Below are 26,922 nucleotides of genomic sequence, written 5' to 3'. Positions count from 1 at the left end.
ACCAGAAATGTGTTGCGCCGCCACTGGGAGTAACAATTGATAAATGCATTAGCCGTCTGCATCCTTCACCAGGGGGCAGCACATGACGTTCGCGCAACCCTGCCTGTGAGCTATCTCCCAACTCATCTCTGCCCTTCTTCTTACACCCAATTTCATAGACAGCAGGTTTACGCGGTGTCGCCAGTTGTCACAGTTTGGTGAAAGGTTCCGACAGAAGTGAGAAGTGAACACAAATGCCTTTTATAACGAAAAGTCGGAAAATTTTCAACGATAAAACGCTAAAGTTGAGCGGAACAACGTAAACGGTAATCACACCGGTTAGTACTTCATCTCTTTTCAAGGAAAGTGAACTCCCTTCTATCAATAATACTTGCATGTTTACTCCGTGCACCGATTTGTTTACATTCTATTGCATTCTGTTTTCATTGACATTTTTTTTATATTTCAGAATCGAACAATATGAATACACCTCAAAGTAATAAAAAGAAAAGCAGGAACAGAATGGGCGTACCTAACGACTCCTCAGGAGTCGAGGGTTCGGATGTTCCAAATCCTCGAGAATCTTCAAAATTTGTAATGGTATGAATTCTACAAGTGAACAATTAAGTTAATCGTCTTTGTGATCTTTGGCATGATTTACGCTTCAGATAAATCCTCCAAGCGAGGAAGGGAATAAGCCTGTAAGGCTTGGGATTGGTGAAGGGTTTTCTGTAATTTCCTTGGAAGACTTTAAAACCGAGGAGAAGAATTTTGTTGGTAAGGGACACGCGACGACAGCTGATAAAGATAGAGAAGATAAAACAATACCGAGTTCATTGCCTGTGGCATCGGTTAAGGAACTGGATGGATACGAACTACAGATAGGAGAGGCTGAGCCACTGCCTAATTCTTATGTTAGATTTATGGAACGTAGCGGCGAGGAGCTTGATGGTAAATAAAGAAACATCAAGTAATTGTTGCATCTTAATCCATTGATATATTTTTTGGATACTCTAATCTACAAATAATTGAAATATAATTCTCAGGTGAGGTCGAGTACGATCTAGACGAGGAAGACTCAGCATGGTTGAGTATCGTCAATGAGCGACGTTTAGCATCAGGTCTGGCACCACCTATGGAAGCGGACACGTTTGAACTGTTGATGGACCGACTGGAAAAAGAGTCTTACTTCCAGCAGCAGAGCAATGGAAATGGTGGTAGCGGAGTTGGTGGTACCGGTGGAGGAACTGGAGGAAGTGTAGGATCCGGTGGACTGAGCGGTGGCAGTGCTAACGTTGCAGCACTGGACGAAGACGCAGTGTGTTGTATCTGCATGGACGGCGAGTGCCAAAATAGCAATGCCATTTTATTCTGTGACATGTGCAATCTAGCAGTACACCAGGACTGCTACGGTGTGCCGTACATTCCCGAAGGCCAGTGGCTGTGCCGTCGTTGCCTACAGAGCCCATCTCGGGCAGTAGACTGTGTGCTGTGTCCCAACAGAGGTGGTGCATTCAAGCAGACCGACCGACCCTCCACATGGGCGCATGTGGTCTGTGCTCTCTGGATCCCAGAGGTTAGGTTTGCAAACACAGTTTTCCTGGAACCTATTGACAGTATCGAGAGCATTCCTGCAGCTCGATGGCGTCTCACTTGCTGCGTTTGTAAGCGGCGCGCCGCCGGTGCCTGTATTCAATGTCACAAAAGCAACTGCTACGCTGCTTTCCACGTGACCTGTGCCCAGCAAGCTGGTTTATGCATGCGGATGCGTACAGTCCAGCCTGCCAACGGAGAGCCGATGCTCGTACAGAAGACTGCCTACTGCGAAGCCCACACCCCGGCTGATTATCAGCCCTCAACGAATCCTGCTGACGCCAGGAGGAGAGCCATTGCCAACAAGAAGAGCTCTTCCGCTCCTGTCATCTCAATACCAACTATTCCTCCAGAACGTATTCGCGAGATAGCTAGGTACTTCTATGTTCCACCGCATCGCTTAGCTCTCTGCTTCTAGAGAATTAAACTCGCTGTTATAATTGTTTATTACGATTTACAGCCTGGCAGAGGGGTTGCCGAGGAAGAGTCAATTGATCCAACGTTTGATTGCCTACTGGACTCTGAAACGTCAGTACAGGAACGGAGTTCCTCTACTCCGGAGACTACAGAGTACCCATCCACACGCTCGTCCTCCCCCACTGACCGATTGCACCTCTCCAGCACCTGATGGGGAATCCAGGGGTGAACTCTATCGTCAGCTCAAGTATTGGCAGTGTCTTCGACAAGATTTAGAAAGGGCTCGGTTACTCTGCGAGCTGGTCCGCAAACGCGAGAAACTTAAAAAGGAGCTCTTCAAGGTGTAAGTAACCTCATTGAACCACCTCGTCACCCAAACTAATTTCTAACCTCTTTCACTGCAGCAAGGAAAAGTGCATGTGGTTCGAGCTGCGTCCATTGGAAAGCGTCCTGAGGACCTTGTTGGAGGCGATCAAAGCTCGCGACAGCAACAACGTGTTCGGCCAGCCAGTGGACACAAAGGAAGTGCCCGATTATCTGGACATAGTGACGCACCCTATGGACTTGTCAACGATGGAGGTAAGTGAAGGTCTCCGACACATTATCCTTCCACTTCAGGTTGTTACGCTAACCTCCAAGACCTTCAGGATTCCTTCATGGACTCTGAAACCCTATTCTAATTAATGCATCTCCCTACTGACAGGCCAAGTTGGAACGCCAGGAGTACGATACCCTGGCATCCTTTGAAGAGGACTTCAACCTTATGGTGTCGAACTGTCTGGCGTACAACCGCAAGGACACGATGTTCTACCGGGCCGGAGTGAGGATGCGCGAGCAAGGAGGCGCTCTGATCGAGCAGGCGCTCAAGGACTACCCCGAGCTGGAGAGTGAAGTCGTTGGAGACGGCGAGAGAGAGACGGCACCAAGCCCAGTGAAGTGGAGGAAGCGAGAGAGGAACTCCCGGATCCGGGCCGACTCGGGAACCACGGAAGGCCCAGCCGTGCCGGGGCAGAAGGACATGGGTAGATCCGGGACCGGCGTCAACCGCAGGACGGCTGTCCTCTTCACTCGCAAAGCCAGGGCCAGGGCAGGAAAAGGCGGCCCCGAGGCCTCCAGCGACCGGGCCGACCCGGAGCCGGCGACCCCCAGGCCCTCCAAACAAGCCGACAGCTTCAGGGTGTACAGGTTGTACCTCGAGTGTGTCTTATTTAATTCATTCCCTAACTCCAGGGTGCCTTGAAGAAGAGAGGACATAACCTGGGGGTTTCTTCGCGTTCCAGAAGCGGAGCCCAGGACAGCGACGGCGCCGAGGGCGAGAGTCAGTCGTCCAGTTGCAGCAGCTGTTCGACCAGCAGGTCGACCAGTCCTGTGCCGGACGAGGATGCGGTTCCTGGAGAGGAGGAGGCACCTAGAGAAGACCCGAAGGAGGTTCCGGAGCCCAGGGAGAAGGAGAGGGTCACCAGAAAGCGAGAGGATGGTCGCCTGGAGGCGTTGCAGCTGGTCTGGGCCAAGTGCCGGGGATATCCTTGGTATCCTGCCCTGATCATCGACCCTGGCACTCCAAGGGGTACCGTGCACAAAGGAGTGCCTATCCCGGCGCCCCCGGATGACGTCCTAGCTCTCGCCGTCAACTACAAGGAGCCCGTCTACCTCGTCCTGTTCTTCGATACCAAGCGTACCTGGTAATCCCGAGATTTCTCGGCGTCCAAGTAGATTCTTTCGCGACTTGGGATATTCTCAAATTCCTCGCAAAGGGATGAGTAACGTCAACGTCCTCCGTTCACCAGGCAATGGCTGCCAGGCGAGAAGCTGGAGAAGCTCGGCGTGTCCGAAGAGGTTGACGAGGCAAAGCTCATCGAGTCCCGCAAACCGGCTGACAGGAAGGCCGTGAAGAAGGCGTACCAGGAGGCCCTGCATTATCGGAAGCAGACGCACAATGCTCCTTTGAATGCCACGGCGAATGTGTGAGAATAATTCATGGTCTTGTCGGCGTCTTCGTCGAACCACTCCGTTTTATTTGCCTTGAGAATAATTACAGTTTCGACAGGAACTCGTAGGTTTGTCTGTGTTTCTTGAGTCCCTTCGAGATGTGGAAGTGGTTCCGGAGAGTCTCTTCAGGGTGTCACTCTCGAATAACCTGGGGCTTGTAGTCCGGCTTGGTTGCTTCGGCTAACTCACGGGCGTACAGGTCCAATCGTTGCGTCATCTGATTGAGAGAATGGAAAAAAAAATTTTTAAGTAATTGAGAAATAGGGTAATTAGGACTTGAGTTTAGATACTCACTCGGAAGCCCCAGGTGTCCTTGATTTGCCGGCACACGTTCAGGTCGAGCTCGGCGACTAGGAGACCGTCGTTGTTTCTGCTTAGGCCAGGAGTTCTGGTGCCATCGGGGGCAGTAACGTAGCTGGAGCCATAGAAGTGACCGAAGTCTCGATGGGCTGGTGCTCCGTCCCCTGATGTGAATTCCCTTTCGAATAGTTCGGTTCCCACTCGATTGATTGCACAGGTGAAGTAACTGTTTGCTATGGCGGCACATCTTGCTTCTACGGGCCACAGGTGCTCGGAGAGCTTGTCCACCGTTGCTGAAGGGTTGAAGACGATCTAAGGTATGTTATTATTGACTCGATGATTGAATGACTGATGGAATCAGGGATTGATAATGTAATTTATGAGACTGGTGCAAGTAATCGAGGAGAAATGGAAAAGGAACTAACCTCTGCGCCGTTTACTCCAAACATCATCCAATTCTGAGGATGGTGTCGTCCATAGCAGATGTTAATAGCTATTTTACCGTAAGCAGTTTCAAACACAGGGTGACCAGTGTCGCCTTCCATGTAATATGTCGATTCGTTGAAATCACCAACTCGAGGAATGTGGTTCTTCCGGTGCTTCCCTATTACTTTACCAGTGTTACTGATCACCACGCTGGTGTTCCATAATGTGTCTCCGTTGACCCTGTCCCTTTCCAGGATCGGTGATATGATGACCATGTTGTAGCGCTCCGCCATTTCACACATTAGAACGGTAGTTGGTCCAGTCTCGACATCCTCGGCGAGTTCGCACCATGGATATTTCTCTCTTGTGCAAAAAGCAAAAGGCATCGCTGAAAAATAGTCACTATATTTAGAGGTTTAAATATTGTTAAAATTACCTACAGCTGGTTAGACCAAGGCAGAGGAATGTTATCACTTTAAGCATTCAGGACAGTCACGTTGTTACTTATCATGCCTTATTTATAAATTATTTAAATCATGTACTCCAGGCTTCTTGAAGGCAGATTATATTGACGCCACATTTCGCTGCATGGTTTATGTATCTAATGACTTTCTGATGTATTTCATTTCTCTGAGCCGACAGGAATCCAGTCGTTGGTAGAACGATGGAGTGTTGAATCAGTCCCACTCGAACGACTCGAGGCGATCGCAACTCCTCCCTTAAAGCACCACCCATTATCCATCCAGTGACTTCTAGTTCTCCATCTCCAGTCCATTGAGGGACACCTAAACGTCTGAAAGTGATGAGAAAACCTGTCAGAGCAAAATTCATGGCTGAAAAATTTTATTTGGTCAGCGATTAATCTGGGTACAGAACATACATTAATCCACGTCCATATAGAATTCTCTCAACCTCTCGCAGCTCTGATTCTGGCAGGTATTTTTGCAGTATATCCTCCAAACTAGCGTTATCCATTGTCAAGGAACTGCAACAATTAATATGTGTTGGAAACACCTACCGAGGTGTCTTCAACGTATCCATGAATTGAACAAAGAATAACGCATGTCATTAGGAATAATACTTACTGATAATGGAATACTGATAACGTGATATAATTTTAGCAGCGATTAATACCTGTCAGGGTCGCTGCAATAAATTCAACCGCGTGGGACCATAGAAATTTTTATTTTATTTATAATTTACATCTGACCACCTCTCAATGAATTTAAATCATTGGACAAACTGTAGCTGTATCACAGTACTTAGATATTGATCAGTATAAAATATGTACACAATAACATCAAGGGTAAATAACTATTAAATGGCAGAACGAATAAAAACAAAGAGTAATCAACAGTAATCAAGTACAGGTGAGTTGGGAGACGGGCAGCAACAGGGTCGAGCGATCGCGTATGCTGACCCTGGAAGGTGGCAAGGACGTTAGTTGTCGACATCCTCCACCGGAGGCAGCACAGCACATCACGTAACCCTGCCCGTGAACATTCTCCCAACTCATTCTGCTATATTTCGTGCTACAATTGTCATGAACAATGGTTGCATAGAAACGGCGACATAACCTCACATTAAAATGGCAAGGTTAAAAGGACGGGCATTCACGGTGTTCATTGGTGTTTTCATAAGTACCATTGCGTTAACTCTGTATCCTGCACACATACGTCCGATATTTAATTCCGAACCATACAGTAAGTTGATATTTATTGATTTTTACGTTATGTTCTTTCATTCAACTTAATGTTTCCGTTCAGAGAAATTCCGCAAAACCCATGGTAAGGTGCCACTAATTGACGACGAGTCTTGATGTTGACAAAAATTTTTGAAAGTGGACTTCTTTTCAAGAGAGATGCAGGAAGTGAATAAAACAACGGTATAGAAAATTGTACCTTAATTTATGATATAATTAATTCTATAAAACATATATGTATATGTGTATACTCTTAGATGAAAATTTTACCCATGTACTTAATTTTTACTCCTGCTTAAAACTCATCGTCATCACACACATCGAGGAAGACGTCAAAGGCTTCTCGATTGCAACTGCCATCGGACGTAAATACGTATTTGTGGAACGTTCCATCCATACACACAGCTAAAATGCAGAGACATTATCGGTTTAAGATGTTAGATAAATTTAATTATATGCAAAATAATTATTTACCAACGACGGAACTCCTGGCTCCGAATGCACAGACGCAAGCACACTCTGGGGGTACTGTGAAGGTAGCGAGTGCCCATTGACTTTCAACGTAGTTCCCAAGAAATCCCATTTTCGAGAAGCTAGCGAATAGGAAGGTGATTGTAAGTGATGTTTAACTTTTGATTGAGTGAGATCACGTACGTGGATCTACGGTTCAGGTGAGTATCCTTTAGAGCAAAGATATGGACCGTTCCTTTGTCACTGGATGCGCACAGGAATTCTGAATCTCTGCTAAAGGTTATACTGAAAACAATATAATGAATAATCTGATTAGAAGCAAATTCTCATCCTGTTTTAGATTTCAAATCGTATAATCGATACTAACCAGTAAAGAGTGGCGGAATCGGCGCCTCTCCTAAGTTCGACCAATAAATGCCTTCGCAAACCATCCCAAACCCGAACCAATGTTCCTTGAGTGGAAGCGGTAGCTACCATAGATCCATTGGCATTAACCGCAAGGCAAGCCACTGCTCCCTACCGATGTACTCATGGTTTATTTGCACAGAACTGTCCCCTATTTATATCGATCCTATTCGGTTGTAAACGGACATCTCACCTGATGTGCTACAAGCGTCGCAGGAGCACTGGAACTACCAGCTTCGGTAGAGCCTAGATCTACCAATTGTACGCTGCCAAGCTTATGGCCAGGGTAGGCGAGTAATTGTTTATACGCTGCTGCTAATGTAGCTACTTCCACTAGACCATTGGGATTGTCCCTGGTTTCTAAGGTAAGCAACCTCCGAGTCGGTAGTGGAAACGAAAACACATGTATCTCCTTTTGCAGCGCAACAATCAATCTGCAACATTCGATTGAGTCCATGTCAGACCTCTGCATCGAATTCAACTGCAAGCTAATACTTGACATAAATTTACTTGTCTCTGCGTAACCGAACGGCTTTAATAGGCCCGGTGAAGGTAATTTCCATTACGAATTTTTTTGCCAAATCATCGTAGATAAGTACCGTGTTGTCGGCAAATTTTGGCCGAGTACCACCTCCTACCACTGCGATTACGTTCGTCCTCCACAGCATCTCGCCCAAGGCGATGCTTCCCATCAGGCCATTTTCAAAGTGTGCCTCCTCGCTCAATGGCTCGACATTATATATTCTCAGGCCCGATTCCATGCAGCACACGAAACATCCTAGAAAATTATAAACATGCATCGGTCTTCACCTCCGCTGCATTTTATATTCGAAAATGCTAATCGCTGTCGTTCTGTATTCATAGTTCACATTCCAGTCTTTTTAAATGGCCATGAGGTTACCAATAAGGAGCAGTTACGTTCATACCTTGATCTTGATTAAATCTCAAACTAAGTATACCCCTGCCTCCTGACATGACTCGTAAAGTTTACTCGGCTACTCCGTCAAACGCGACATCGATATTTCTTGCTCCCTCATCGAATGATTTCCAAGTTTACTGAGTCCCTTTGTTTACAATTTCACTTCTCGCGTTTAATTCCGATTCCCGATAATCCCATGGACAGCTGGGCGAATTTTCACGAAGAAGGTGCGCGAAGTGCGGGACGTAAACTCGAAATTGGACAAGTTTCTCCAATACTAGCCAATCAGTACTCGTCTCTGCAAGTGGGAAGCGACGAGCCGATAAAAAGGCGTCCTACATAACCTATTAAACATGAACACTTTCCTAGTTCCGGAAACTTCCGCAGAGAGTGCTGCAATCTAGATACGGAAAATTCAGTTGCACGAGTTTTGAACACGAGAAAAGGGCGAGAGGTGTAAAAATTCGTCGAAATGAATAACCGGGGGAATCGAAAACCCATTTTATACATTTTCAAGGAGGAAGTAAAACCACAAGAAGCGAGACACCTACCTGAACCTGAGCGTTGCGGAGAATCTTTCCTGGGACCTCAATCCAGGTGAAAAGGAATAAATAGTCTTTGGAATGTTCCACACTCCCTTTCTTCGGATTTTATGTCGTCTGACCTTTAAATTATTTTTTAACTCGCTTTGTAAGTCACCTGTACGTAAATAACCGAGGATCGGGACTCGTATATTAAAATTTCCTCCCAATTAAGGATTCCACGAGGACGCATCAAGGGAGTAAAAAAATTTGCAATCGTCGCATTCCCATTAACCCGGAGAGAGATTCGACGGCTAAGCCTGCGCTTTCGGGAAAGGATCGAAGATTTCGGCTGTCTGCTTGAAGCCTCGGTGAGAAATATCGTTAATTTGTTTACCGAGCCCGTAAGGAGACTCTTAATGCCCGCGGAATTTAAAACGAGTCCCGGGCTTTGTCTCGGACTCGCCACCGCTGAAAGAGGTTCCTTGTTCCTTCCTTCGAAAGCGCGTCCTTTGTCGCTCCAGAAGAGTCATAATAAGATGTATCTTCTCAGGGTCGAGGAATTTCAGAGGAACTCCTCAAGGACCTCCGATTACCTCGTGGGATCGAATTTTACCGACAGGATAGAAGCTGGCCCCTTTCTCCAGGATGAATTCCACTCCCAGACGGGAACCAGGAAACATTCTTCAAGTATTAGACTCAAGAACAAGTCCCTGTTGCTGTTAACGTAACGCACCGTAATTAAAGTTAATATTAGGCCAAGGAATAAGTTCCTGCCATTTTTAACGTTATGCAACGTAATTAAAAGCGGCATCATTCCGCAATCTATCTTCAAGAGCGCTAACCCGAAGAAGAAACATATTCATCACGAAGAGAGCGTTCTCGAGGACCTCGCAACAAGGACGTCGAGTAGTCGAGACATTTAATTGCAGTTAACGCCCCGTTTAATCGATCGATCACAGGCATCCGAATCTCCGTCCTTGGACGTGCCTCGAGATGCGTCCTCTTCGGGGTGACCTGGTACACGTGCAGCGTTCGTTATCAACGAGTACGTCACGATAAGCCGATCGGCCCTGATGATTTTTCTGTCTTCCAGAGCACCAGGAGTGACCGGGGACCGTGAAGAGGTCCAGGAAAAGCCACTCGTGCGAATTTTCCCACCAGGATTGCGGCGCATTCGGAGCGGAGGTCAAGATTCATTCTTCTCTCTCGATGAGCTCCAAGTTGCGCAGCCGAGCGGAATACAAAAGCGGACGTGGGGTATAAAACGAGAAGAAAAGCAGTTCCGGCTGATCAAGGTGGAGGCGACATCCCGCGCTATATAAAACCCGAGCCGTCGAAGATCGCGCGGACTCGGTTAAAGTTTGATCGGCGATCTGCGGCTCGTCGCTTAAAAATCCCTCTCTCGGCCGTGCGCGCGTAGTTTGACGAAGAAGACACGAAGAAGGACCACTAGTCTCCTTCTTGCACCTCTTCCTCATAGACGCGTGCACAAGACTCGAAAGAACCGGATCGGCGACTATTTAACGGGCGAACTCGACGTCGATTACATTATATATTCCAATCGAAATTGCAGATACACTTTTTTGTCGGATTATTCATCGGTATACGTGAAGTCGACTCCGCGATTGTTAAGAATTACCCTGCCGATTGAATTTCTTGAAGGAAAAAATTGTACATACTTTTGTAGGATCTTTTATCCGTCTCTTAAGCGATCCGGTTCCCGGGGAAGGTTTTTTAAGTCGTCGATCGGCGCGCTCCGAATTCCGTCTGTTACAATTTCGTGTCAGCATTCGACCGATGCACCAACAAGGACGCCGCAAATTGACCAACTATCGTCGCATGATTGTTTATCGTTCTTTCGTTGACGGTCGCTTATGCAATCCGCACCGGTGCATCGGGTCGACGTATCGGTAACAGAATTTCCCTGCCAATCGTCGATTCGCAATCGCCACGGCTGCAAGGTGGCCGACTTTACCGCCAGCCAAGGTCTGCCAGGTTCAAGTGCGCTTCTGGAGATCGAGGGCGCTTCGGCGGGAAAAAAGGCGAGAAGTCGATTTGGGACAAGGAAAACCCGTGCGAAGAGCGACCCGAAGAACCACCTCCAAGGTTGTGAACATTCGCAGGCGAAAAAGTCGAACCAAATGAGGATGATAAGGGAGGGACCTGTTAATTGATATCCCTCCTTTTCAGGATACCATTCAGGATCTTGGATCGGAGAAAGGAGCGGACAGGTCAGGATCGAATTCTGGAACCCGGGTCGATTTGGCCAGAGGAAAATCCGAGTCTGCAGTGACTGCGATAAGCCGCGTCGATAAGGACTCTTCCGATCGATCGCGACCGAGGATCCCCGAGATATGTCGATAGCGGCCTTCGCGGTCCTGCTCTTGACGATCTCGAACGTCGTCGTCGACGCTGGGATCATCCAGTCCCTGTTGTTCCCCAAAAACCCGAAAGTTGTCAAGGTCAGGGACCCACAGACGGCACGGGCCCTGGGGAAGGAACCCTTCGTGGTTCTTGACTTTGTGAGTGTTCAATTAATTCTTATCATCTCCTTAGTGATACGTATATATATATATAAAACATTTATATACAAACTAGTTGATAAGTTAAAATTTCAGAAAAAGTACTGCCGTATAGATATAATCGGAACTACCTTAATCATCTTCATCAGGAATCGGTTATGTAAGCGATAGTTCCCTTACTTGCATTTAGTAACGCGAGAACAAAAACTAGTATCTTTTATCGACGCGATAAAATTAAAATGTTTATGTCGCCTCGGGTAGGAACTTGTAGCGGTCAGAAAGCGATACGAAGTGGCCTCGAAGACGGCTCCAGGGCGATAGGTTAAATTTTCCTGATGACGATCTCTCCGATAGAATGTTTCCTGGTGACGTATTTGATCTTTTTTAAGGTGGGCCTGGTGGAGCAGCACGGATACCCCGCGGAGAGTCACAACATCGTCACTGAAGATGGCTACATCCTGACTTTCCACAGGATTCCAGGGACCCCGGAGTCTCCAGACCCGAAGGGGAAGCGGGTGGTTTTCATTCAGCACGGCATTCTGGCCTCGTCGGACACCTGGGTCCTCTTCGGGCCCGGGAAGGACCTCGGTAAATAACTCCAAAATCACTCCCGACCTCACCGACTCGTTCGGTATCACTTTCTGCTTAGCATTTCGCCCAAACAGCCAATTTGAATGAATTATACCCGGCCCCCGTGATTTCCTCCTGAGGCCCGACCTTGGTCACCCGGACCCCACTCGAGAACTCCTCTACGAGTCGATTTCTCTAAACAGACGCTCCCATTTCAGCGTTCCTGCTGGCTGAGGCAGGATACGACGTTTGGGTCGGCAACATCCGGGGGAACACGTACGGCAGGAAGCACGTCAATATCTCGACGAACGACCCGAAGTTCTGGGAGTTCAGGTGAACTTGGGGGTGATGACGTTCCTGGGGGATGGTTCTCCCTCGCCGGCGATTATTTTAAATCGAGGGCTACCTCGAAGAATTATAAATTTAGAAACCGTAGGAAGACACCCTCCGAGTCTTAGGAGCGACGTAACAGGTGTAACGGGTGTAATGGGTGTGACGGGTGTAACGGCGTTCGCCAAGCCCACGGTTAGTGGGTTCGCCCTGAGGCGACGAGGGAGAGCTCGCTCGCCTTGATCGATTCGACCGTTGTCGCCAGTTCTGAGATCTCGAATAAATTTAGACAACCGTCCGTTAACAACGGGATGACTTATCTTCTGCGTGTTTGTTGGGCAGCTACCACGAGATGGCCATGTTCGACATCCCCGGCATGATCGACCACATCCTCGAGGTCACGGGGGAGAAGACCCTGACCTACATCGGCCACTCCATGGGGACCACCATCAGCTACTCTATGCTATCCAGGAAGCCGGAGTACAACGAGAAGATCCACCTGGTGATCAGCTTGGCCCCTGTGGCCTACTGGGTGGGCCCGCTCCCGCCCTGGTTGAAACTGGTCATGGAAAATTGGAGCGAGATCCAGGTGAGGTCCGGAAGGACACCTAGGTGTCCTGGGGTAAATTCATGTAGCTTTCCCGTTCTTTCTTACAGGCCTTTTTCCTTGGGAATGGAATCTACGACATAGCGCCCCAGACGACGACCATGGCGGTGTTGGGCAGGGCTCTTTGTGGTGATTATTCCCCGACCCAGCCCGTCTGCGTCTCCGTGATTTTCGTCCTTTCCGGGATCGACGAGAACCAGCTGGACACCGTAAGTTAGGAACCGAGACCCTCGGCGTAGCCTTCTTCGCGGTCGTCTCAACGAATGCCAATTTTTCCAGAGCGTCATTTCGCACATTTCGGCGTACTACCCGGCAGGGGCATCCTTCATGTCCTTCAAGCACTACGTGCAGAATATACAAACAGGTACTGTGGATTCAGATCTTCAGGGAGGAACGGTACTCGAAGAAGCGCGCGGCCCCGAAGATCTCCGATCGCAGGCGCCACCTGGACAGGTTTCTTTCCCAAACCACGTGGCAGCTTCCTAACTTTTCCACCGTCGCTCTGTTCCTTGCCCACCGCTGGTAATGCGTTGCTGAAGAGAACCCCCTACGTAACGATAACGCGGTCTTCGGGGTTGGCGATTTACAGAGCATAGATTTTCGGAGACCCTCGCTTCTCCACCGAGTCGATTAATCCTCATTTTTTTCCTTTCAGTCGCGTTTCGCGCCTTCGACTTCGGCAAGGAGGAGAACCGCTTCCGGTACCACCAGGAGAAACCACCTGAATACGACCTGTCCCGTGTCACAGCCCCCGTGGCTTTGATATTCGGACCGAACGACAATTTGGTGCAAAAATCGGTACGACAAAATTAATAATTCCAAATTTTCTCGCCTTGAAGAAGATCTCGAAGATCTCGAACACCGTGAAGCGGTAGAGTTTGGACCCGGCTTTCCAGTTTTACCGTTTTTAGAGTACCCTCAGGGATTCGTTACATTGCTTTTCCGTTTCCTCAGGATGTTGAGGCGCTGTCGAGGAACCTGTCGAACGTCGTCACCGTTGAGCCCGTTCCTTACAAGAAATTCACGCATGTGGACTTCCTCTGGGCGAAGGACGCCAAGAGCCTTGTGTACGACCGAGTTATCGAGCTGATCAAGCAGTATCAGACGAGAAGATAGATATCCGAAAATGGCCTCTCCTCCACCACGGTGAGCGCGAGAGAAAAGCGAGTCGCGTGGATGCAAATCCGCGGAGAAGACAAAGAAAATCCCGACAGGGAACCAAGTCTCATCGCTTTCGACCTCGACTTTCCTCTCTCGGCTAATTACCACCTCTTACATGTGATAAGTCCTTTGTCTCTCCGTGGAAAAGTCCATGAATCACAAAGTCCACCGCGGAATAATCTCTGATAAAATTTTGTTTAATATTCCAGCCGTTAGATGGGATCTACCATGGTGCCAGTTGACGCAAAGAGGACGAGGAAGAGGGAAGAAAGAGCCGAAGATGAACAGTCAGAGGAATAGACGTTCCTGAAGAAGTGGACCTAATCTATAACCTTGTAGTCCGCAACTCCTGGACCTAGTCTTGCAAGGTTCCTGTACATATTGCGAATTTGTTGAGACGATGTAATTAGACTCAGACGGTACAGCTACCTAGAGAGACGGTTCGATTAATCGGCGATCGCCGTCGGGATTATCGATCACCAGCTGTGATCCTCGCGTAATCGCGCGGCGTCGCGCATTATGCGAGGAATCAGCATAAGCCAGGTCGAAGGTCACGGGGAAATTGTCGCGCATCCTCGCGGTCCGCGGGTCGACGACTTCGGGTACCCGTCATTAGCATTACGCCACGTAGGGAATACGTCAGGAGGAGCCGAGAGGCCTCTTCAGGTTGGAGGAACCAGTTATCCGTGATTCACTTTCGGGCCTCGTAAAAGGCCCCCTCCCCCGTCGACGACGTTTTCACGTTCCTTCACTTTCAAGAGTGCTTCTCCAGGTATCCTAGATACTACTCCGAGTCGAGCGGGACGCTCTTCTGGTACCGGTGGAGAAGCTGTCGATCTTGCGACAGCTCCTCTGCCCTAAGAAAACAAATTTCATCGGGCAAAGAAATATTTCATTGATTAAATGAATAATTTACTTGACTCGAGTGAACTCGAATAAATTACCCGCAAAGTCTCCTCGGAGTGGTGACAATTTATTTCAGTTTATTCGAGCGAGATAATTATTCTTTGAATTAACAAAATGTTTATTTCCTCAGTGTACGAATTGTACTATTTTTTTTTTTTATAGTTGTATATTGTATTTATTTTAAGGACTGGCGATTGGATTTCAAATTCATGAGGGCGTATTCTGACATTATGACGTTGCTTTTGACGTTCCTCTTTGTGGTCCTCTTTGTGGTCCTCTTCGAGGCATGCCTTGGTCCCTTGGACGTCTTCAAGGTCCCTTGGGATCGTTCTTTCGGCCAAGGTCCTCGGCAGCCCGGAAGAGGAAGAGGAAGAGACCGGTCTATCTCGGCCCCTCCTCTGGCGATCGGACCTCGATACTCGAAAATCGATCCGGCGAGTGGCGAGAGGCGGGCCGCAGGTCCGAGGAGAGAGGGACACGCGTCGAGGAGTCCACTTTGACCCGGGACATGTCCAGTGGTGTGCACGAGCCGATCGCGAAGGAACCGTGCACACGAGGTCTCGTTAAAGAGTCGCGCCGTATCGCCGTAACTGTCCTCGGAGACGTGTCGGAACGTCGCACCGCGACGTCGCCTCTTCCCGAAGAAGTGGCCGTCTTCACGATAGGCGCCGATACTGCGAGAAAAAAAAAGAAATACATATAAAAATATATATTAAAAGTAATACAAAAAAAAATTGTAAACCGAGAAGCGTCAAGCGTCAGCGCCTCTTGCCGTTCGCCAGGAGAGAACCACGAAGAGCAATCCTGAAGAAGGCGACGCCTTAGGATAACGGAGGAGCCCGATGAGCGACTCGTTTTCTCACCACGCTCGAATGTCTCGTAGATGCCGGGATTAATATCAGTCGGGTGTTGGGTAACCGGAGCAATATACTAATGTGTACGTCCGTCGAGACTTCCGTCAAGTGAAACTGGAAATGCACCCGCGACGTCGTCGTCGCCTACTGTGAAGTGTTGTACTAGTCTAGTAATTCATGTAATCCGTAATCCCGGAGGCATCCGTTCCCCAGGGAGGATTAGTTTCGTAATATCCGCGTAACCGCCGTAAATTCTTCGCTGCAAGAATCCAAGATGGCCGACGCTCGCCGGACGCTGGACCATGGCTAGGATCCCGACGCAATCGAGTGGAGTGCCTGGAAAGGATTGATAGGGATAAAGGAGGGACTTCCTGGGTGTAGGAGGGGATTTCCCGTTTCCGGTCATCCGGTTCTGGACGGAGGAATAAGATGGCGGAGGCGGAAAGTGGCCGAAAGACGTGGAGGCGATTCAACGGGACGACTTTTGGAGGCCCTCTTCTCTCGTTCCTCGGAGAGGAGACGCAGTGCGATGCCACGACGCGCCGTTAACCCAGTTAGTCTTCTGACCCGGATTCCACGATCGGGCCGAGAGCGCCGTCGAAGACGAGGAGAGGAGCCTGCCGAAAAACCAATTCGAGTTTGACCAACAGCGAATCCCGGCGTCGCTGACAGAGAGTAAAAGTCGCTTCTCAGGGGCGAGCGAGACCTCGGAGCTCTTATCCACATCTAGGTCTTCTTCTAGAGTTAAATTAAAAATTACCTCCTGTATCAAGTATTACGAAGCAACGTGAATAATTAAAATTCAAAAGAGAAGTCCCTCTAGCGCCTGGAGAACGGATCCAAGATGGCGGCGTAGACGCGGAAGCTTCTCCACGCGGCGGCGAAAGAGCCTCCCAAGGATCTTTTCGAAGGACATGGGAGGGCAGCGGAGATCAAGGAGTGTTTTTTCGAAACCCAGAGAGGAGTACTTCACGATGAGACCCGCCTCGTGGGGGGCCTCCAAAGAGGCGGCGAAAATCGCACGTGACGCACGGGCCTCGCGGCCGCATAAAAGTCGCGACGTAATGTCCACCGGGGCGAGTGGGTCGTCGGGAAGACGGGTGGACGCGTGAAAAGTTCCCTGAGGAACCCGAGGAACTCCTCGAGGAGTCGGAGAAACTCGGTCAAGGCCTGGGTCGAGGCCTAGGTCAAGGCCGGCGGAGCCAGGGTCAAGGTCGCGAGTGGAATCGGTGCCAAGAAGTGACCTAGAAGACGCAGCGGAGGACGCGGGTCCTCTTCCAGACAAGGAGGAACCTGGATCACGGATCCAGGACCTCGAAGAGGGCGCAAGGGGTCGAAGAAACACCAGCGGTCACCAAAATGGCGCGGGCCCTGATCGTCCCTCGGCTGCTGCTCGTCACCATGATCGTCTCCATCCAGACGATCCACAGGGGATGCATCGGAGGCGGGATGCCGACGAGATCCAAGAAGCTGGGTCGTTTCCTCTCCACCAGGACCTCGAGGCAGGTCCCTGGATCCACGGGACCCGGCGACGCTGCCGAGACCTTCGTAAGTCCCTCTTCTTCAGGGTCTGTCGGTCCGAATCTTGCTCGACCTCGACTCGGTAGATCGCACCGCTCGATGAGGCGAAGAGCGCCACGTGAGTCAAAGAAAAAGTGAAATTCTGGAGACCCTCATTCCCCGAGGAATCGCGGTCGGCAAGGTATACTCGAGGTCAGTGGTTTTCAGGTCGACATGGTGAAGGGAGCGGGGTACGAGGCCGAAGAGCACAACGTCACCACGGAGGACGGCTACGTCTTGTCGCTTCACAGAATCCCGGGGGGCCCCACGTCCCCGGTGCTTCCGGGGAAGCCGGCAGTGATCCTCATCCACGGGCTCTTCGGGGCCTCCGACCTCTGGGTGCTGAGGGGACCCGGGAAAGACCTCGGTGAGCCCTCTCCTCCACTCTCCTTGACTTCTGTCTTCTTGATGAACATCTAAGACCTCCAAGGTATTTCCAATCTGGATAACATTTGAATCTCCTTTCTTCAGCGTATCTCCTCGCCGACGAGCAGTACGATGTCTGGGCCTTGAACACCCGGGGGAACTACTACAGCAGGAGACACAACAACTTGTCGGTGAACGAACCCGATTTTTGGCGGTTCAGGTATCGATTAACCTCTCCTTGGGAATCGATTCAATATTAATTAAGGAACTTAAGTCATTGACAGTTAATTGGCTCCTCAGCTGGCACGAGTTCGGCGCCTTCGACACCGCGGCCGTGATCGACTACGTCCTCTTCGAGACGGGCCTGAAGAAAGTGTCCTTGGTGGGCCACTCCATGGGGTCCACCATGGAGTTCGTTCTGCTGTCCACCAGGCCGGAGTACAACGAGAGGGTCAACGTGGTCGTCTCTTTCGCACCCGTGGCGATCTTCACCCATCTTCTGCCGGGTCTCGTCAACGCCATCGGGATGTACTATGCGAAGGAGATCCAGGTACTTCAGGGTCGCGTCAAGATCAAGAAGAATAGATTTTATCCCCTCTTCTTTCAGGATATCCTGGGATTACTCAACGTCCACGAGATCCTACCAAGGAACTCGGTGAACGTCGCCTACGTCAGGTCCGTCTGCGACAGGCCCAGGACTCTCAGGATCTGCAAGAGGCTCTCCTGCATCCTCTTCGGCCTCACCAACTGCGAGGAATTCGACGCGGTAGGAGTTTACTCGAGATTGTCAAGACACTATCGGTAGAGTTTCGCGCCAAATACAACTAATTTGTATTCTGGCGAGTCGCTCTTCGGGTCCTAGAGCTCCTTGTGATAAGACTTAGCTTTAGAAGTGCTTGATTTGTAACGTCTCCTTCGTCGTCAAGGATAGGCCGACGTCGAGATAGCAGACCTTGACACCCTGAGGCAGACCTTGTCTTCGAGAGGACCTTGACTCGCGTTTCGTCGAGTATTTCTTCAGGAACCCGATCGACTCCAGGTGTCGCCATACCGCGGCTGCGTGAAATAGGCATTCATTTATAATTGTTTTTCCTGGATGACGTAAAGGTCGATTTCCTGATTGTAAATGTAGACTTGTCTGATATCAACGTCCTTGTTCTACCGAGTCGCGGGTTTCACCTGAGTAATCGCCGGTGAACGGATTCGCGATCTAGAGTCGCCGATAATTTTTTTGTCGTATGACGTTTTAAGTATGACAATGTCACCTGCTTGTGTCAACAGTCGGTGTTCGGGTTTCCGAGACATGAGACTGGAATCATTGTCATTCCGGCCAGGACCCGCCATTCCGCAAGCGTCCTTGTTCTTTGTGACCTGTCGAGCCGAATTAATCGAGTCTCTTCCACGGGATAAAAAAAAAATCAAGAAAGTAATAAAATCACGAGGAACAATTCGCCAGAATAATAAATCCTCATTAAAAAAACGATGCCATTCGGCAGAGTTCGTTGACTAGGTTGCGGGTTTCCGATAGTCTCGTTGCTTTCAATAATTGCGCAATGTTCACCAGGTGCAGGTGATCGGTTGTTGTCCCTCTTCAGGGTGTTAATCACGTTCCTAAAGGAATTGGCGCAGCAGATACAGAAGTCATCGGCTCGAAATTCATGGAAATAATTTATTAACGTTTCCTACCAACGTGTTATTAAACAAAAAATAATTACAGTCTCTATTTTAGTCTCTCATCCCTCACCTGCTGAACCACTACCCCCAGGGGACGTCGATCCAGACCTTGCTGCACTATCGACAGATCATCCTGGCAGGTGAGTAAACGTTCCTAATTATTAATAACTCGAATTATTGGATGGGATTTAATTCCAGGAAAATTCAAGCAGTACGATTTCGGACCTGAGATGAATTACATCCGGTATAAGAACGAGATTCCCCCGGAGTACCCCCTGGAGAAGGTCAAAGCGCCGGTCGTGCTTTTTTACGGGCAGAACGACGCCTTCACCACGGAGAAGGTGAGACCTCTTCATGGTTAAAGCACCTTTCTAAATTTTTAGTAAGAAATTACTCGCTGTTACTTGAATCATCTTCCAGGACGTCAGAGCGATGCAGTCTAAGCTGCCTAACGCGAGTCCCAGGAGGGTGCAAGTGTCCAGTTTCGGGCACCTGGATTTCGTCTTCTCGAAGGACTCGAAGCTCGTCCTTTACAACGAGGTCCTGGAGGTCCTGAGCGAGTTCGACGAGGAGCGCAATGGGACGCGTCCCCGACTTAAGGACCCATTTAAAGTGTCGACATAAACAGCCAATTTAAAGTTGCATCGATTGCACCCCAAAGGATCATCGATTAACAGTTTATAATGAAGGTCCTCCAGGACGACACGAGCGAGCGGTTTTTTTTTAGACTGCATTCATAGCCTGTAATGGACCCCCATATCGAGGTTCTCCAGGACGACACGAGTAAACAGTCTTTTCAAGACTTTCCCAATTGCAGGAGCGAGTCGCGGCATTCGAGGACAGTTTCCCTCTCTTTTCGGGCGCCTCTCTCTCTCTCTCTCTTAAGATACAAGTATAGGAGCGAATCAGGCCCTACGAGCGAATGTGAATGGGGCCCGCTGCTTGGCGGAGTATAAAGTGAAAATGGGCAGTCGGTTCGCGCAAACGCCGCGAGATTCGCTCGCGACTCGCCGGTATAGAGCTCGATTTTTTACCTAAACGCTCTGGAACGTTATCGGGGAGGAAAGAGTGAAGTAATCGACCTTGTCTCTACGGCACGCGACCTGGTTGTGTGCACCTCTCGGTGGGACTTTCGAACGCGAGCGACGCCAAGAGGAGTCGCTCTTCGGGAGGACCGGCCAGACCGCGTGGCGGTTCTTCAAGGCCACCCCCGCTCGATTTTCCGAGTTTCCCCGGGTTTCCCGGGGGACCTCCGCGGTCCCCCTGAACAGGGTCCCCTGAAATTGCGACGCAGGTCAGGTGGAGGGGCGAATTTATCGAAAATCCGCAACCGGAGAGTGATATATAAACGCAGCGCTCGCGCGACATCGAGGAGTCCGCGCTCGAGAATGCTGCCCCTAAGCCTCGTCTGCTTCCCGCTCTTCGTCGTCTCCTTGACGAGCCTCGTAGCCGGTCTTCTGCACCGTGGACTAGGCAGGGCAAACCTCGACGGCAACCCCGATGCCCTGCTTACCACCGTGAGTTTTTTTCCAAATCTGCCGAAGCCTCTGCAAGCAGAAACCTCGGTTGACAAGGAGCTCAATAAACTGCCCGAAGATCGCTCAACTCTATCTTGTGTTTCCGAAATTTTCATTTAATGTTAATAAGTTACTCTAATTATATTTCTGTATCACCCGAAACGTCGTCCTCGAGAGTCCGAAAAGAGCCGTGAGGAGATCTTGGGGCGCTGAAGAGCGTCGGGGATTTAATTTCTAGTCTCTTCGAGTATTATCTGCGTCTCCGCAGCGACCGAATTGCGTTACTGAAAAGATAATTTCACGGTAATAATTTATAGTATTTTATTTATATTAATTGATATATTTTCTATTACCTGAAACGCCTTCAAGTGTCGGCGGCGTCTCGCCTGTGGCAGCGATCGCGCATCGATGTCTCCGGTGGAGCCGAACCTAAGCCGAGATTACCGTCCGGATTAACGTAAATAATTAAGAAAGCGTATTTCTATGTTGTTCCTTACAATTTTATGTCGCAAGAGAGACTTTTATACTCGCGAGTCGCCATGGGAAAATGCGAATTCCCAGCGTGGAGCGTCTTCAGGGTCTCCAGAGAGAGTCGTCAGGGCTCAGGGTCGATCTTGTCTGATTGTCGGTGTTCCCTCCAGCCTGAGCTCGCCACCAAATACGGATTCCCCTTGGAGATCCACCGAGTGGTCACCGAGGATGGGTACGTCCTCGAGCTGCACAGGATTCCCCGAGGTCGGCGTTCCGCGATCCTGAAGAGGGGTTCAGGAATCCCCGTGCTGTTGCAGCACGGCCTTGCCGGCAGTTCTGCGGATTGGATCATCATGGGCCCCGAGAATGGATTGGGTAATGTCAGCTCGTTCGCGATAGTCCCTACTCTTGACTTGCGCAAGTCTTGATAAAAGGCCCCTCGACCGCTCGTCACTTTTATCGCGATATCGCGTTTGCGTTTTTCACCGACCACCTCTTTTCATCGCGAGGATCGCCACCAGAGGAAGAGATGAGTCGGGGAGGGTTTTCAAGTTCTTCAAGTTCGTCAAGTCCCAAGATCCAGGTCCAGGACCCACGGCTGAAATTCCTAAAACGAAACCAGAAGAGATACAACATCCCGCAATCGACTTCGAGCAAGAAAGCATGACGCGAAAGAATTACCTCACGCTTAGGAACTTTCGAAAATGGAGGGCCTCTTCGTGGCTTTTGGAAAAGTCCCGGCACGTGGCTCGGCATATCTTGTGGCCGAGGAAATTCTCAGACCGTTAACTGGGGATATCGAAATCCGAGTCCCTCGGTCGCAAGTATTTAGATCGGCGGTCTTGCGTGCAGCGCAAACCGTGCACAGGTAAGAATTATCGTGCTGAGTGCATGCAAGAGAACGGCCGTCGATCCTGTCTTCTTCTGTTTTTCCTTACTTGCCCCTACCAGCCATTTTATCGGCGACTACGGAAGGAGGGGCGATCGGTGGAGTTCTGCTAACTTTCACGCTCGATCGGCGCGAATCAATCTCGAAGTGCCCTCAGATTTTCCTGCAACGGCGATATACGCGAAAGAAAGTAAAAAATAATGTAAACGGTTTTACAAATTAATTAAATGCTTGCAGCTTACATTTTGGCAGACCGTGGGTACGATGTGTGGCTTGGGAATAATCGTGGAAACGTCTACTCCAGGAACCACACCGTGATCTCTCCCACCGACAAGAATTTCTGGGACTTCAGGTACCTCTTCCGCTCTTCGGGAATCAGGTTTTAAAATTTTTATTTCACGGTATTTATTTATTTTATTCGGGGACCTTTTAGCTTCCACGAGCTCGGCGTGTACGACTTGCCGGCTACTATAGACCACATCATCGATATCACCGGTTTCGGCAGGGTCCTCTTCGTGGGCCATTCTCAGGGCACCACGCAGTTCCTGGTGATGGCCTCGCAGCGCCCTGAATATAATTTCAAAGTCGACCTGATGGTCGGCCTTGCACCCGCAGCCTATACCAGCAATTTGCGAGGTCCGATTACTAAGTTGGCCAAGTTGACATACTTCGGCGTGGTAAGGACACCCTGACCTACCTTGTCTCGACCCTGAAGAGTGTTCCGACACCCTGAATTTTTACAGTGGGTCGGAGAGAGATTCGGGTATCCCGAACTGGGCTCTAGGTCCAACTGGGGGAAATTCGTGTCCAATCTCTTCTGCCAGAATTCCGCACCCACCCAGTTCCTCTGCACGAACTTCTTCTTCCTGATGACGGGGTACAACCAGGAAGAGCTCAACTTGGTAGATAGAGTCCCTTCATGGTCTAGTTTAAAAAAAAAAATGGTCAATCGACCTCGTCATAATTTTAACCATTTTTCAGATGAACCTCACCGTCATCATCGGGCACGTTCCTGCGGGGGCGTCGTGGAAGCAGCTCGTACATTTTGGCCAGGGTCACATCAATCCAGGTGAGGTCTCACCTGCGGGGAAACTCCAAAATGTGTTTTTTAACCGTTGAGGATTTTTTTCAGGGTACTTCAGGCTGTTTGATTATGCGAACGAGGAGAAGAACGTTCAACTCTATGGGTCTGCCGTGCCTCCGGAATATCCCTTGGAGAGGATCAGCACCCCCGTTGCACTTTTTGGCAGCGACGAGGACAGACTCGCCACGACCGAGGTCGAGATCAAACATTTTTATAAATTAACGCTTAATACGATTTTACTAGGAATTTTTATCTCTACTTCTTCAGGATGTCGCTAGACTCGTTTCTCGACTGAACCACGTGGTCGCCGACGTCAAAGTCCCTGCCTTCAACCACTACGACTTCATATGGGGAAGAACGGCTCCTCGCATGGTGTTCGAGCCCCTGATTCGTATTTTAGAGACCTACCGATAGCATTCCCCATTTTTCGGAATTTCAATCCGCAAACCCCATCTCTAGTCACGACTAATAGCACCAAACCTTAAGAAATAAATTCGCACGCGTGTAAAAGATATTTACTCTAATATCGCGCTGTACATGTTTCCTATTACCGGTATAGGACATGACTCGAAGGCAAAGAAGCGTTTCCCATTGTGCCATCGCGAGGAATTTTTGCAGAAAAATTCTTCCCCTCGCGCACCGTTGAAGCGGAAAAGTGAATTTCTTAAGTCTCGATCTGCGTCGTCGCGTTCGTTTCAAAGAAATCCGCGACACGTGTCGAGTGTATTTTAATGTCAAATTTAAATCGCCAAAAAAATTGCTGGATAACAATCGGTCAGTTGTACAATAATAACCGCGATTGGGCGCCTCCGGTCGATTTCGGGGATTAGCCGTGGCCTTACTCCGTGGGAACGGCGGAATTTGTTAAGAGATAAACTTATCTCCGGGCGATCGTTAAAGCATCCTCGGTTCCCTCGAATAATATTTTTCAAGGGGCATCGATCCGTTCGCAGATTTTAATCGGCTCTTTGTCCACCCACGTGGCCATCGAATTACGAGACCACGTGGTCACGCACGTGGTCTGGTAATCGGCATCACGCGACCGAGCTTTCTCGAATTTTTATCCCGGGGTTAAAATTGATTTCGGGGCTGTCCAATTTATGCTGGCTTAAAGATAGTCCAAGGAAGATATCTCGGGCAAGTAGAATTTTTTTCAATGGCGTGATTATTGTTTATCGATTAATCCGATCGACCGCGCACCTGCCTATACCGAGTCGCTGCGAGACGTCCCAAATTTTTATCGATGGAATCGTTTGGTCATCTCTTAGAAGTAGAGATAATGACATCGACTGATAGCTCGTTAACCGGTATAAATTACGAGCGAACAAAGATTGCGGCTCAATCGAGGATTAATCGCGGATTTCGATATGTCGAGCCAGCGAGATGGACTCTTCTCGTTCTTCATGGCGCTCTTCGTGGTGTTCCCTTCGGTACGAGGAGATGGTTTTCCGGAACTGGACGAAATAGAATTTCCCCCGAAGTTCAATTTGACAGGCTTTGAAGACGCTTTTCGGGTACCCCATCCGGATGCTCATCTCTCCTCGGTGAGAATAATTCATGAACGTATCACCTTGTTAGAAATGCGTTAGCATTAAATACACCTATTATAGATTTAATAATCCGAGATTGGGATAAAATGGGTAACCGTCCATGGTTTCTTTTTTTAATCGGCTTATTTAACATGGTTTCGATTAATCAGATGGAGCTGATCGACAAGTACGGGTACAATGGAGAGACTCATCTCGTCACCACGAGGGATGGTTACATTTTAGAGTTACACAGGATAACAGGAACCAAGAAGAATCCTGATCCTTCTGGGAAAACGGTGGTCTTCGTCATGCACGGACTTTTGGGCTCATCAGCTGATTGGATCCTCTCTCGACCTGGAAGAGCCCTCGGTAAACACTCTACAACGAATTGACAATCAATTTTATATATAAAAAATTGACAACGACTCCTTCTTCAGCATTCCTCTTGGCGGATGCCGGATACGACGTCTGGCTAGGAAATGCCAGGGGGAACAAGTATTCCAGAAGACACAGATATCTGAGCCTCTCCGACAAGAGCTACTGGTCCTTCAGGTTCGTGAGTCCATCTGAGACCTCAAAGAGGTGTATTGAAAAATGTCTAAAAAAATAAATCCCCTCATCAGCTGGCACGAGATCGGCATCTACGACCTGCCCAAGTTCATCGACTACGCTTTGGATACCACGGGACAGAAGGACCTCATCTTCGTCGGCTTCAGCCAAGGAACGACGGTCTTCTACGTCATGATGTCCGAATTGCCGATTTACAACACCAGAATTAGAGCCATGTTCTCCTTGGCCCCCGTCGGGTACATGGAGAACATGATCAGCCCCTTCTTCAAGTTCCTGGCGATTTTCGTCGACCAGATAGAGGTGAGCCTGGAGTTTAAAATTACGTTTTTCATTATTTATTAAAAATAATTCCTACGAATATCTTATCGGTGACCGTGAAACATCTCAACTTCACAGTTACTTACTAAGATAATCGGCTTCCTGGAGTTTGCTCCAACAGACGAGTTACTGAAGGAGTTCGCCTTGAAGCTCTGCGACGAATCCGCCATAACGCAACCGATCTGTACCAACATCTTCTTCATAATGTCTGGGTTTAGCTGCGACCAGATGGACAAGGTAAGCTACCACAAGTCGGAAAAATCTCCGGAAAATGTGGAAAGAGAACAGGAACATGAAATTGTCTCTCTTCAGAGTCTTCTTCCGGTCATCCTCAGCCACGTTCCTGCAGGAGCTTCGGCGAAGCAAGTCGTCCACTACGGTCAGCTGATCAAATCCGGTGAGTTGAGAATCTCTCGAAGAGACGTGAAGTATCGTTAGAAAAAAAAAATAATCCGTCATAATTTCGTTTCCTTCGCTCTTCAGGGTACTTCCGGCAGTACGACTATGGGTTCTTCGGGAACCTGAAGAGGTACCACTCGATCAGCCCTCCGGATTACAACCTCTTCAGGGTCAGGGTTCCCGTGACCGTGTACTTTTCACACGGCGACTGGCTCTCCCATCCTAAGGTTCATCTTTGAAATACATTTAATATACTTTTCGACGTTTATGGAGGTAATTCCAATTGGATAAAATTCCAGGACGTGGAGAAGCTGTACTTCGAGTTGAGGAACCCGAAGGGGAAGAATCCTGTTCCCCATTCTACGTTTAACCACGTGGACTTCATGTGGGCGAAGGACGCGAAAAAGCTGGTCTATGATCATCTTTTGAAGTCCTTGGGGGAGATTCGGACCCCTGGGCTCCGATTTCTGGAAACCAACCGAACGATACCGCTTATCATTGATAAAGATTCATCTTAATAAATCAAGTGGAAGTCGCAGTTTCCACACCTTGACGAATCCCACAAACGGACCGTCAGATACGATCTAAGTCACTGGATAAGGCTGATATACTGATTATAAGAGGCTCCTTTATGTTTTCACCTAGCATGTAGAAATTGTTGCTCATTGTTGTTGAATAAAAATTATCTCTCTCGAACCGTTTCTTCGTGTGACGTCATACAGGGAACAAGAATTGATCTTTCTTTACAGTAAACGATAAGAGAGGTCTTGCAGAAGTGCGGCTCGATATCTTGTTTATCATCGTTTGTTGTTTCTATTCTACGACTGTTGCGATGTCAGGGGTTAATCTCTAGACACGGGAAGTGCGATT

At 49.0% G+C, this 26,922-nt stretch overlaps 6 protein-coding genes across 9 annotated transcripts; 4 read left to right on the top strand and 2 right to left on the bottom strand.

Annotated features, from left to right (window-relative positions):
- The first annotated feature begins 122 nt into the window (after window positions 1-122).
- On the top strand, window positions 123-4,055 carry LOC105699543 (peregrin). 2 transcript variants are annotated; one of them, XM_012424640.1, is made up of 9 exons: window positions 123-317; window positions 449-579; window positions 762-930; window positions 1,026-1,947; window positions 2,033-2,332; window positions 2,394-2,568; window positions 2,693-3,174; window positions 3,270-3,671; window positions 3,777-4,055. In XM_012424640.1, the coding sequence occupies exons 2-9, from the start codon at window positions 460-462 to the stop codon at window positions 3,955-3,957; spliced, it is 2,751 nt and encodes a 916-aa protein (XP_012280063.1). In that variant the 5' UTR covers window positions 123-317; window positions 449-459; the 3' UTR covers window positions 3,958-4,055. The 2 variants fall into 2 exon arrangements, with proteins under 2 accessions (XP_012280063.1, XP_012280062.1); XM_012424639.1 differs by having other exon boundaries at window positions 648-930.
- On the bottom strand, window positions 3,984-6,080 carry LOC105699545 (beta-ureidopropionase-like). Of its 3 annotated transcripts, none has more exons than XM_012424641.2 (6): window positions 5,790-6,080; window positions 5,585-5,689; window positions 5,247-5,497; window positions 4,704-5,092; window positions 4,273-4,590; window positions 3,984-4,195 (listed from the first exon to the last, which is right to left on the bottom strand). In XM_012424641.2, exons 2-6 carry the CDS (start codon window positions 5,677-5,679, stop codon window positions 4,112-4,114), a joined length of 1,137 nt encoding a protein of 378 aa, XP_012280064.1. In that variant the 5' UTR covers window positions 5,680-5,689; window positions 5,790-6,080; the 3' UTR covers window positions 3,984-4,111. The 3 variants fall into 3 exon arrangements, with proteins under 3 accessions (XP_012280064.1, XP_012280065.1, XP_012280066.1); XM_012424642.2 differs by having other exon boundaries at window positions 5,585-5,730; window positions 5,839-6,080; XM_012424643.2 differs by having other exon boundaries at window positions 5,839-6,080.
- A 512-nt stretch (window positions 6,081-6,592) lies between these two features.
- LOC105699546 (WD repeat domain phosphoinositide-interacting protein 4) lies at window positions 6,593-8,415 on the bottom strand. The gene is made up of 7 exons (XM_012424645.2): window positions 8,209-8,415; window positions 7,793-8,060; window positions 7,476-7,716; window positions 7,245-7,393; window positions 7,061-7,162; window positions 6,881-6,999; window positions 6,593-6,811 (listed from the first exon to the last, which is right to left on the bottom strand). Exons 1-7 carry the CDS (start codon window positions 8,255-8,257, stop codon window positions 6,702-6,704), a joined length of 1,038 nt encoding a protein of 345 aa, XP_012280068.1. The 5' UTR covers window positions 8,258-8,415; the 3' UTR covers window positions 6,593-6,701.
- Window positions 8,416-10,080: 1,665 nt separating this feature from the next.
- Window positions 10,081-15,829, top strand: LOC105699475 (lipase 3). Its single transcript, XM_012424488.2, has 10 exons — window positions 10,081-10,831; window positions 10,916-11,247; window positions 11,637-11,835; window positions 12,036-12,150; window positions 12,490-12,736; window positions 12,805-12,963; window positions 13,034-13,118; window positions 13,410-13,552; window positions 13,709-13,900; window positions 14,125-15,829. The coding sequence occupies exons 2-9, from the start codon at window positions 11,080-11,082 to the stop codon at window positions 13,868-13,870; spliced, it is 1,278 nt and encodes a 425-aa protein (XP_012279911.1). The 5' UTR covers window positions 10,081-10,831; window positions 10,916-11,079; the 3' UTR covers window positions 13,871-13,900; window positions 14,125-15,829.
- Window positions 15,830-15,932: 103 nt separating this feature from the next.
- Window positions 15,933-20,859, top strand: LOC105699473 (lipase 3). Its single transcript, XM_012424486.2, has 8 exons — window positions 15,933-17,223; window positions 17,404-17,602; window positions 17,707-17,821; window positions 17,902-18,151; window positions 18,209-18,367; window positions 19,331-19,415; window positions 19,474-19,616; window positions 19,696-20,859. Exons 1-8 carry the CDS (start codon window positions 17,035-17,037, stop codon window positions 19,897-19,899), a joined length of 1,344 nt encoding a protein of 447 aa, XP_012279909.1. The 5' UTR covers window positions 15,933-17,034; the 3' UTR covers window positions 19,900-20,859.
- Window positions 20,664-26,593, top strand: LOC105699294. Its single transcript, XM_023434129.1, has 16 exons — window positions 20,664-20,792; window positions 21,434-21,638; window positions 22,390-22,504; window positions 22,586-22,829; window positions 22,896-23,054; window positions 23,134-23,221; window positions 23,285-23,430; window positions 23,504-23,649; window positions 24,533-24,543; window positions 24,847-25,134; window positions 25,203-25,317; window positions 25,389-25,635; window positions 25,732-25,890; window positions 25,966-26,050; window positions 26,137-26,279; window positions 26,352-26,593. The coding sequence occupies exons 1-16, from the start codon at window positions 20,664-20,666 to the stop codon at window positions 26,568-26,570; spliced, it is 2,499 nt and encodes an 832-aa protein (XP_023289897.1). The 3' UTR covers window positions 26,571-26,593.
- The last annotated feature ends 329 nt before the right edge of the window (window positions 26,594-26,922 follow it).

This window comes from Orussus abietinus, unplaced genomic scaffold (assembly GCF_000612105.2).
Source record: "Orussus abietinus isolate OABI.00-Male unplaced genomic scaffold, Oabi_2.0 scaffold8, whole genome shotgun sequence".
NCBI lineage: Eukaryota > Metazoa > Arthropoda > Insecta > Hymenoptera > Orussidae > Orussus > Orussus abietinus.
Note: the sequence above shows the minus strand (reverse complement) of the source record. Positions and strands in the feature narration are given on the sequence as shown.